General features: G+C 38.1%; 1 protein-coding gene across 1 annotated transcript in view; it reads right to left on the reverse strand.

The window, feature by feature from the left end:
• LOC107664399 (rabankyrin-5-like) overlaps window positions 1–9,955 on the reverse strand; it is a 24,730-nt gene extending 14,775 nt beyond the window's left edge. Inside the window, exons 1-10 of the mRNA XM_016454956.1 lie at window positions 9,391–9,955; window positions 8,445–8,563; window positions 8,134–8,269; window positions 6,413–6,536; window positions 4,593–4,742; window positions 2,953–3,118; window positions 2,557–2,761; window positions 2,380–2,448; window positions 1,705–1,904; window positions 1,510–1,611 (exon numbers count right to left, since the gene is read on the reverse strand). Of these exons, the coding sequence (XP_016310442.1) occupies window positions 1,510–1,611; window positions 1,705–1,904; window positions 2,380–2,448; window positions 2,557–2,761; window positions 2,953–3,118; window positions 4,593–4,742; window positions 6,413–6,536; window positions 8,134–8,269; window positions 8,445–8,563; window positions 9,391–9,779 (1,660 nt within the window). The 5' untranslated portion in view covers window positions 9,780–9,955. The remainder of the gene's footprint in view (window positions 1–1,509; window positions 1,612–1,704; window positions 1,905–2,379; window positions 2,449–2,556; window positions 2,762–2,952; window positions 3,119–4,592; window positions 4,743–6,412; window positions 6,537–8,133; window positions 8,270–8,444; window positions 8,564–9,390) is intronic.
• Between the last annotated feature and the right edge of the window lie 1,912 nt (window positions 9,956–11,867).

Genomic DNA, 11,867 nt, shown 5'->3' on the forward strand with positions numbered 1-11,867 from the left:
ATTTACATAAAATACATATATAATAGCAATGAGGCAATAATTAGTTCAAATAAAATATCAAAAGCAAGAAATCATAAGGTTTTATTGAACAAAACTGTTTAAATACTGTATTATAATGTAATAGAGCCACTGATCTATATATAATTATAAAATAATATAATATAATCTCTATTATAGATCAGTGAATAGAGCTAATGTACAGTACACATTACAACAAAGGCCTGCAGAAGGTGCCAACGGCCTGACGATTGTTTTTACACATTGCTGTGCGACCTAATACTTGTTTAATATATACCAAGCATCATTTAATTCAAATGTCCACTTAATCTTTCATACTTGGCCATTTCTTTATGACAGAAATACTATAGCCACTGTAATTAAATGAATATGTGGACATCAAAACGTGTAAACTCAAGAGTGAGGGTTTGAGCTTTTATTTTGAAATGGTGATGAACGGTTAGCAAATTGAGAAAGATATTGATGTATTCTCCTGTGTTTGTGTAGGTTGAGACACTCCACAACTGTAAATGAAATGTTTGTGCGGAGCAGCGTTTACTGTGAATGGAGTTGCTGTGACACACACGTACGTAACCGACACGCATGTAAATAATTAAAGCACATATTAAACCTGCATCGCCTATATTTAATTGAATCACAGCATTTGTGAATTCACAATAGCATTATGCTTTATAATATTTAAATGGGTTTAACATATCATGCAACCTTGGAAAACGGTCTAATAGGGATGTAACGATTCACTCAACTCACGATTCATGATTTTTTTTTGTACAAAATGAGATTTAAGACAAATTATAAATTAAAAGCATCCTTTTATTATTGCTTGAACAAAATACTGTACGTTTCTTTGTGAATATATATATATATACACACAGTGTTTCCCCTAGGTTTACAGCTGGGGGGGGGGGTTAAATTACATTTTATTAATTAGAAAGCATGTATAATTAATTAAAATCATTAAACATACATTAACATCAATCTATTAAAAGTTTAACAAATATTACATGTTTAGGGCCCTATGAAATGAGGCTCACTTGTGTGTGCGTGTGTGTGTGTGTGCGTGCACGCGCATCGGGGCGGAACTCCGATGTGCGTGATGCAGAGAGCGCGACCATAAGGTAGAGACCTAAATGACATGCCGTCGTGTAAATAAGATAAATAACATAAGGCTATTTAGTTTGCTTAATAAAAGAACAAGGTATATACCTGTTCTATAGGAAAGGTAACTTTAAATGACTTCTGTTGTGATCTGGCGCTATAGAGAAAATATAATTAAATAAAATTAACTTGACCTTCAAGGGGGGCGGGGGGTGCCGTTGGGGGGGTGGGCCGCCCCCCTAATATAATGGCAGGGAAAACACTGATATATATATACATACATACCTGTTCTATTTAATTGTTTTGATGACTACACTATTATTCTAAATTGTGTTAATAAGTGTATGTTCAAACATGTGACTGGCAGTGTATTTCAAATCAAAGCTGACAGACTCACCCATTTGTTAGTGTGATTAACTTTAGATCCATGTGTGGCCAAGAAGATAGCGGCTGCTTCACTTCCTGTGATAGCTGCTCTCTGCATGAGGCAGTTACCTGAGGAAGAGATGTTGTGATTAACAGGTGTGAAAGGAGTAATGACTAAACAGACACAGATAAACTTTTTATAAGGTGCAAGATGTGTGGTACCGTTGGCGTCTGGTGCATCAGGATTGCTCCCTCTCTGTATGAGCCGTGCTGCCAAACTGTTCTCGTCAAATGAGGTTCCATTCACAACAGGAGCTTCATCTTCAAAAGGGTTGACGGAGGGGTCAGAGGCCACAGTGATGTATTGCAGAGCCAGCCACAGTGCAGTGCTGCCTTCATGGTCTTTCAGCTCCAGGTCCAAACTACGCATGAAGGGGAAGAATTGCAGTGTTACACAAGGGAAACAGGAAAAGGACACCGTTACACCAAGTGGTAGAGGCAACTTTCTCCATGTTCGAAATTCTAGCATACTAAACAGTATACACTTTTTCATACTCTGTATTTTTATTAACAGACACATGAAGAATACATAATTAATGTTTTAATCCAACTCTTGGCAGTTCAAGTCAAGATAAAGATTACAAATCACATTTTGATATTACATCCCGTTGCTTTATCACAATGGAAGGTCATATAATGCATTATGGGATATAAAATCCCACACAGTACTCTGTTGCATTTGTACATTTTTAAAAAAGTTTTACATAATTTTGCATATTACATGCATACAGATATTTCACATACTGCTGAAACAGTACAAGTAGTATACCATTTTATTAACTACAAAATTCATTTCAGATCATTTGTTTTGAAAAAGATAACCATGTTTAAGCTTACTGTTTGCATTGAAGCAGCTGGTTAAAGACCGACTCATTTCCTGACACCACAGCCTCATGCAATGGCATCCTAAGAATTAGACAATAAAAATAACCGAGACATGAAAACAATGAATAAGTTGTACTGCCATAAACATAGTCATTATGCAGAAGAAACCCTTGATTAACTGTTACCCACCGTCCTTTGCTGTTTTGCATATTTGGGTTGGCACCAGCTTTGAGCAGAGCCTCAGCGATGTGGGCCATGCCAGCCATAACTTCACCACTGTGTTTTTTAGGGCTGAAAGAGCAGACCAGGTGCAGAGGCGTCTCCACTGACCCCACTGTGGCAGCGTTCACCTGTGCGGAGTGACGGATCAGAAAAGTGGAGGCAAACTCATCTCCTAAAAAGACAGGGAGAGAGAAACACACAAGACGGAGAGAGTACTTAGACCACCAAAAGGAAAAAAAATTCTCAAAATGTTCTTGATGCAGCAGTCTTTTGTAAGTGAAGGTGGCTTTGTGCCAACTTCAAATTCATTGTAAATGTGCCCCATTCAATTATTCCCTCTGGCCAAATACAAGCACTCGTCACCTCTCTGGATGGCCTTGTGTAGAAGACTCCAGCCGCTCTGGTCCACCATGTCTACACCTGCCTTGTTGTTGACCAGTGTGGTGGCAATGCTCTCCAGCTTCTTGGACAGAGCCAGATCCAGCGCCAAGTCTCCATTATTGTCCAGCTCATTCAGATTTCCAGGTAACTTGGGAATGAAATAAAAGAAATATGGTAACACTTGATTTTAAGGACTAATTCTCACTGTTAACTAGCATGCATATTACCAGCATATAGGTTGTTTGGTAGTACTTGCAAAGCACATATTTATGCCTTATTCTGCATGACCATATTTTAGATCCCTTAATGCTACTCCATACCTAAACTTAACAACTACCTTACTAACTATTAATAAGCAGCAAATTAGGAGTTTATTGAGGCAAAAGTCATAGTCAATAGTTAGATAATAGTGAGAATTGGACCTTAAAATAAAGTCTGTCCAGAAACATTTATCCTAATGACTTTGCCATGCAATAAACAAGCTTATTAGTAGAGAATCATACATTTATTAGTAGAGAAAATGCGACTAAATCCAGCAGAGTATGTTGTAAAAATATAAATAATAAATAGATACATTTTGCGTAGTAATTTCGCATATTGTTGGGCTTACGCGTCTAATTAAAAAAATAATTAGCAATATTACTAATTATTTTATACTAGATTATTTAAAGGGGTCATCGGATGCAAAAATCACTTTTGCGTTGAACATAAATGTGTGTTGGAAGTGTGTGTAAACATCCATCCTATAATGATAAAAATCCACCCAGTGTTTTTTTTTTTTAAATCCCTATTTTAAAATCCCCTTTCTCAAATCAGGCTCTTCTGAGATTACTGTCAGAATGACGTAGTTCTGCCCAGGCCGCTCCCACGATAGTTGATTGACAAGTCCGTCTTACCTTAAAGGGTTAGTTCACCCAAAAATTAAAATTAGCCCATAAATTACTCACCCTCAAGTCATCCTAGGTGTATATGACTTTCTTCTTTCAGACGAATCCAGTCGGAGTTATATTAAAAATTGTCTTTGATCTTTCAAGCTGTTTCATGGCACTCAGTGGGTGTTGCATGCATCAGTCCAAAAGCCATAGCAGTCGTCATTTACTCCCGATATCTGAGCCGCTGAAGACGCAGAGGATTAACGTTACTTTCGTATTTAAAAGGAATGCGCCGATCCCCGATCTGCCTAAATGCGTTTGTTCGCGCGAATATGATTTTTTTTTTTTTTATGAAGCCTTTCCTAATATGTGCTAGTTAGCAAGTTTTGTGGCTGAAGTTTACAGTCTGCACGTCACCCCACAGAAGAGAGGGGCGGGGTCAGCAGAGCTCATTAGCATTTAAAGCAACATGGACTAGAACGGCGGGCTGAAAACAGAGCTGATTTTGACAGGGTAAAAAAGGTGTTTTTTACACTACCATTGAGTAATTTCATTAAGACCCTAATGAATCATATCAACTTGTGGAAAATGGGCATCCGATGATCCCTTTAAACATCATGTTGGGTGACCACTAGTTATTCAACCTGAAGTAAAACATTAACCATACCAAAAACATCAACTGATGTGATTTATTTTCAATCACCGTATATACAGCAGTAACACGTCTTTGATTCAGTGCTGGCTTTTTACCTGGGCATCCATCTCTATTAGATAAAGGAAGACCACATCTTCTCGTTCTACTTTAATTGCTTTGTGAAGGGGGTACTCGGTCTTGGATTTGATCATCTTATAGAGCAGCTGAGCATCCATGGTACTGAAGTCCTCTTTCCGAAGATCATCCTGTTTGAGAGAGTAAAGAAGTAAATATTAAACATAGTTAAGCATCTATTGGTTAGGAAACCCTCCATTCTACATTGATACACACTCAAAAATGATAATAATAAAAAAAAAATCATTGCATAATAGGGGTGGAATGATACATGTATTCGTACCGAACCATCACGGTACGGACATCTCCGTTCGGTGAATGAGGCCTTACAACACAAAATACAATACAGGCAATTTACCCCCAATCCAGAAGGGGGTGCCCGCAGCAATGCAACGCTGTTTGATAACCGGCTGCCAGCAGAAGAACAGCGAATGCCATGAGTTGCACACTTGAAAACAAAGCCCACTAGACAGAGACCATGTGCTGACTCTGAATGCATCTCTCTCACAGACTGACAAAGGAGTATACTTTAAAGGCTTGTGCACTCAACTGTTTGCGAAATGGAGCTTTGTGCTCGTGTATCCTACCTCTCTCATTCGGCACAAATCCAAATATTCCATATTTCCATATTTGCGATGTAACGTATCTGAATGCTAAACTATTATTTATCATGTCAATTACAGGCTTTGTACTTCAGTTCCAACGGTGACACAGAGGCGGGCGCGCTGATGTTTGATTCACTGTATTTTATTTTGATAAAGTACCAACTGCGCTGTCAAGTTAGCAATGCTGGAACTGATGTGTTTTTTTGTGTGTGTGTGTGTGTGTGTGTGTGTGTGTGCGTATGCGCGATCACTTCAACTGTTTCCTTATACCAGCAGAATCAACTTTAAACACTTATTGTCTTATTAATAATGCATCACTGTATAAAGGTCTGCTTTTATTTGTGTACACTCACAATGAAAACAAAACATTGTGCTTTTGTAAAATAAAGAAAACAAATAGGATGTCGCTTGCTGCCATTTGAGTTTCCTTTCTGTCAACAAATTAAGCGTGTCACAAAAATGAACTGAAACTCAGCATATATAGGCCACGTTACGTGTCGCACTGTTTTGTTTTCTCTTGTTTATCTGTAAACTAAATCAAATATATTTCAAGAATGTATTCCTTGTATGTATATATGTACTGCAGATTATATATATTTAACAATGTAATAATATTTAGTATTTTCACATCTAGGTGGAAAATTTTTTAATTAGTACTACTGTCTGTTCAAAATAAATGAAAAGAAACCGAGCATAGTAGATTTCCCCCCCACCCCCCTGTTGTACTGAAATCGTATCGAACCGTGACCCCCGAACCGAGGTACGTACCGAACCGTGACATCTGTGTACCGTTCCACCCCATTGCATAATGATTTCCTCATTTAAAACAGCAGGTGACTTCTTTTAATAATTATGCAAATCTCAATCTCCCTCTAGTCTATATCAAGGTCTTGTTGAAGGTCTGCTAAGCCCATATTGATGTGTTTGCTTTCACTCAGCGGAGAGAGCGTCTGTAAACCCACCACAAGGTTTCCTTTATCATCCCTGTCATAAACATAACCTTGAGAATCAATCTTTATGCCTTGTGGGGATTTACAAGGAGTCATAAAGGAGACTCCAAACATCAAGGAGAACAAGAAGACCCTGCTGCTTTTAAACAGAGAGAATGAAATGGAGGAAGGCTATTTTTCATAGTGAATCTGCCAACTGATGAGTCTTTCAAGGACGAGGATGATGACTCTATTCTTCTGACTCACCCAGTGGCTGGCAATGATTTCTCCACAATAGTTCATCAATGTTGTGGCGTCCAGTTCTTCAGCTGTCTGGTAGAATCTGATACAGTTCCTCACGTTCACTGATGACATCACTCCTTTCTCACATCTGCATTTGAAAAACAATTGATGTGTTTAGAGCTCACTGCTTATTCTTTAACATTAACAATTCAATTTTGAAAATGTAAAATTTCAAATTATTTTATAAAAAGGATGACATTAAATTATCACATGACCTCAGACCATATACTTAATTTATATAGGGTAATATTAGTGCTGTCAAACGATTAATCGCGATTAATCACGTTTAAAATAAAAGTTTTTGTTTACAGAATATATGTGTGTGTGTACTGTGTATATTTATTATGCATATATAAATACACACACATGCATGTATATATTTAAGAAAAATATGTTATGTTTATATATTATAGGGCTGTGCAAATAATCGAATGCGATTTTCATGCGCATCTCGTCAGTAAAGCTGGTTCTGTGATTAGTAGTAAATCTCCAGCACGTGCATTCAGATGGAGCGGCATTTACTACACAGAGCCATAGATCACTGACAAGCTAAGCAATATCACGTTCAAAATAGCAGGCGATTCATTGCCGACTAATCACAAAACCGGCTTTACTGATGAGGTGCGCATGAAAATCGCATTCGAATATTTGCACAGCCCTAATATATTAAATATATTTATAAAGTTTTTGGCCCTGGCAGACGGTAGGAGGTGAAGACCTTGTTGTACTGATCCATACACAGGGACGTCCCAGCTAGCTGCCCACGAGCATAGTCTACAGGGAGGGCACGTCTGCAACAAGCAGCATACATCCATGTTTAGAAAACTATGCAATTAATTATTAGTAAAGTTTTAAGTGTTTGATTTGTTGAAAACAAGGAGTATAACCTACCCATCTATAAGAGATTTATACTCTAATACGCCAGAAATGAGATGGGCAGCAAATCTGTAGAGGAAAAAAAAATGCATATAAGTTTATATATATATATATATATATATATATGCTAACATTCAAAAGTTTGGGGTCAGTAAGATTTTATTTGAAGAAATTAATATATTTATTCAGCAAGTTAAATTGATCAAAAGTGACAGCAAAAACATGCATAATGTTACTAAAATGTTTCAAAGAAAGTTGTTCTATAGTCCCAGTACTCAAGAATAAAAGCTGATCATTAGCATTATAGCACAAAACATATAGGCTGTCTGCTTGCCATTTAGCAACTGCTTTTATCCAAAGTGACTTAAAGCATACCTACTGATGGGAGAGGATTATGTACTTGATTCAAGGGCACTTTGATGATGGGGGCATCACTGCAACTCTCCAGTTTATCTATAAGCCTCTTTCAGGTAAATGCCAGGTAAAAGAGCACAAGCTTTCAGGGAGATGTCTATTTAATTTGATGAGTATGACTCAGTGATGGACCAGAGTGACTAAAAATGATGGCGTGATGCATATGCAAACGCTTCATTAATCAAGTGTAAGATTCATCACCAAAAGCCTTTGTGTTTCACATCAATCCATGCTGAGGGGTGCTTTATATACTTGTAGTTGATATTCTTAAATGTTGAGTGATTGATAACAGCAGTTACATGGTAACATTTTTGCTGGTGAATCACTATGAGATGTAAAGAAAGACGCATCTATCCAGTCAATTGTAACGGTTATTCTAAAGACACCGTTCCCACCTTTCTCGCAGAAGATGGAGCTGGAAGCGGTTGGCCAGCTTCATCAGGTTGATGAGGAAGCCATCGTCTCCACTCAACTCCAGATCATCCGTGTATGCCCAGCGCAGCATTGCCATGGCAACCTCTGGTTTGGCATCTAGGAAGTCACATGGGGAAGCACAGGAAAGAATCCAACAACAGGTTCAGTTTTGAGGGATCTGACGCTGTTGCATACTGCATTAGAACAATAAGGAAAAAACAGCCAAACAAACAAAATCTTGACATCCTCCATTTCAAGTGCAGGTTGTAGGAAACAGAGAAGCCATTGTTACCTGAGAGGTCCAGTTCTGAGGTGGAGGCCAGGTTGGCTAAGCTCCAGATTTCACTCCGAGAAGCCAGCACGAATTTATGAGCACTGAGCCTCTGCTCTCCAATCTTCACCTTCAGATCACTAGGAGAAAAAAAAAAAAAACACTGATCTTGTCATACTGACTTTACACAGCATTCCTGTGAAATATGCAAAATTTGATGCATTATAGCTAATGTATTATGCAATGGTCTCAGTGAGGTCAGATCTGAGACAACAGTCTGGGCTCAAATCTCAGACGGAACATTCTGTAACCTCATAAGAACATGGTGCAATATGAAGAAATACAACTGTAATACAACTTCCTAACTTTACAGACCCAGCAGACATATGAAAACCCTTTCAGCCAGCTTTAAAACACTTAGAAGCAAAACGAAACTGCAAATCAAAACTTTAATACCCGAGTGGCAGCAAATATTCAGATCAAGACAAAGTCACAGAAAAACATAAGTATTTCAATAGCTGTGTGAATCTTATAAAAACTGACAAGAGTTGAACAAAAATGTCTAGGTCATATTTCACCACAAATACCAAAGACAAAATAATATTTTGCATTTAATAAAGCCTGTCTTTAAGAATAGAAAAGCTAAGATAAACGTCCCTCAAATTTTCATTACCGCTACACAACAAAAATTGTATATATACAATATATATATACATATACATATAATGTTATAAACCATGATGACAAGTATTGCAAGTATATATCATTTGGCATTAATAATCCATGCTGATTTTAATAAGAAAATAATTATACTTTATTACAGTAAATGCAATTTTTCACATACCGTGGAAAAAATAGGTTTTATTGTTAGGAAAAAAAGGAAAAGAAAACGACAAAAACACGTTTAACTTGTGTATATTTTTATTTCTTTTTTTTTTTTGCCTCTGAGGTTAATTATGATGCTCACCTGTACTGCTCCTGCTGATAAAGGTCAGCCACGATGGCCAGCAGGCGGCTGATGAAGGAGTCACTGGCCTGGGAGGTGGAGCCGGGGAGAGAGGCCTGGGCCGCCAACACGGAGCACCGCCTCTCCGTCTCCACCAGCTTCTGCTGCATCTTTACATACTCCTGCCTCAGCAGAGCAAGGTGCTTCTGCAATTTCTGCACCTCCTCTGCGGGCATGATGTGAATGATGAAGAGATGAGGAGCAAGAAGTGGAGGGATGACAAGAAGGAGTGGAACACAAGGAATAAGCACATGGGGTACAAGGAGAGAATAATGAAAAATGGACAAGAATAAACCGTTAAAGTGAAAAGAAATGTGATGGGTAATGCAAAAGGAAAGTGGAAATGCCATGAAGAAGAAAGAGAGAGGGACAAAACACAGATTTCACATGAAAACTGCTGACACAGACAGACTTCCTAACCACGCTCAAGGGAGGAGAAGTGGACCACCGATATGTGAGCAGAACTGTCTTTCTGTACTTTGACAAGTAAAAACACATTCAACATGGTCTAATTCATGAACAACAACCACGAGAGTTCATATACACCCTCAGAATCCATCTCATTCCACAAACCACACAATAACAACTTTAAACTCGCCATCCTCAACGTGGTAATTGCCTTGGATCTGTAACTAGAGTCACAGCTTAACCTACATTCCAACACGGGCCGCTTCCTTCCTCTTCCCTTGAATTTATTTCTGTCTCTCCAGAATGCTGAGGCTACACTTTGCCATTGCACCACATTAGCTCAGGTACTGAAAAAGCTGGCCTGATAATGTGTTATCATTTGACATCTAGGAAAATCTTTGAATGTTGCTAAAAACAGTAAGCAGCACCTGGTAGTAATATACTATATGAAAGCTGTAATTTTTGTCAAAAGGAAAGTCTACCTAGTCATTGCAACCCATTAAGACTGTGTGTGGTGTAAGCGAAGGATTAGCATGTTTTCAGATTAATATGTGAGCCATTTGCCTTTAGCCTAGATTCCAGAATCCAGCGTCCTAAGCAATCAACAACTCAGAGCTGTCTAAATAGGTCCCATAAAGTATTTAAAAAGCTCATCAGCCAATCAGATGACAGGAAACCATGTGAAGCAATAAGCTGCTTGCAATACCAACAAGCATTTACAAGACTTATACCTCATGAATTACACAATGAATTCAGATGAAGAATAAATCATTCTCGACTATTAGGATATTGTGCAATTAGCATACAATAAATTGTTCTAGTAATCTATATTCAGAAATAGATGACACCCTTACAAAAATCACCATAGCTTCAACAAATACTTGTCAATACGTGGTTGCTTTACAGCTGATCTAGCCTGTTATAAGCACCCTCGTCTTTTAAAAATAAGATGACAGAAAAATTGTGAAAGTGTTCTTAAGCTGTTTGAAGATGTCGTCATTTAAATGTTTTTATTTTACAGCATGTTGTGGAAAGATAAAGAAGGGAGATGTCACATATGAGCTGATAAAAGTAACGGTTGCAACCGCCTGCTGCGACGTCTCTCTGTACGCAATCAAGATATGTGCAAATTATCCATATAAACAACATGACAGAACTATACGTATATTCATTTATTTTACTGTTATCGTATATCCATGTCATGTTATATATTCAAATACATCGAGTGCAATACATTGACATTTAATAGCCAGTTTGCATATCCAGGTGAATTTCTCATTTAAGATTACGAAGATCAGGATAAAAGACTGAAGGAGGAAATTCTGATTAGAAATGACTTGAAAGCAAACGCAAAATCAGAATACGTAACGACAATGTTTATAAAATCAACAATTTCCATTTCGAAATCATAACGCTGCATGTTCTGCGCTAAATGCAACTGAAGACATCTTCTGGAAAAGCATTTATCGGATATTTCTTTACGTAAGAGCTCAAATCACCCGGCAAATTATTACTACCACCGCCCAGCCCACCACCTGACTTGCAACCAGCTAACAGTTAGCTGGAAAAATAACAATCTGAGCAATAATAATGTGGTTCATTTCAGGGTTACGCGATTTTTATTACCAACTGACTGTGGTGATACCAATTAAATGCATTATTAGGCCAGCACATCGTGTAGAGATACAACCGCTGCATGTGTTAAACAGCAAGGGCGTGAAAAATAAGAAACCATTCTCATACCTTCCGCCATGTTGGATCCGTGGCTGGTCGCCTAATACCGCGAGAGACCGCGGGAGGAAGGTTTTGATTTGGGAGGAGCGTGTGTGTGTGTGTGTGTGTGTCTGTGTGTGTGTGTGTCTGTGTGTGTGTGTGTGTGTGTGTAAGCAACGACCCAAAGCTACATTTCGTTTGTAAAGTGTATTATCAATGACAGATTAAGTAATGTGCAAGTTTGTGTGCCAAGTAAACCAATTATACATGGGGTCTTTAATATGCGCTCTTATTTAAGTTTAATTTTGACCAAAAGC

The sequence above is a fragment of the Sinocyclocheilus anshuiensis genome, unplaced genomic scaffold (assembly GCF_001515605.1).
Source record: "Sinocyclocheilus anshuiensis isolate Anshui unplaced genomic scaffold, SAMN03320099.WGS_v1.1 scaffold351, whole genome shotgun sequence".
NCBI classification, from domain to species: Eukaryota; Metazoa; Chordata; class Actinopteri; order Cypriniformes; family Cyprinidae; genus Sinocyclocheilus; species Sinocyclocheilus anshuiensis.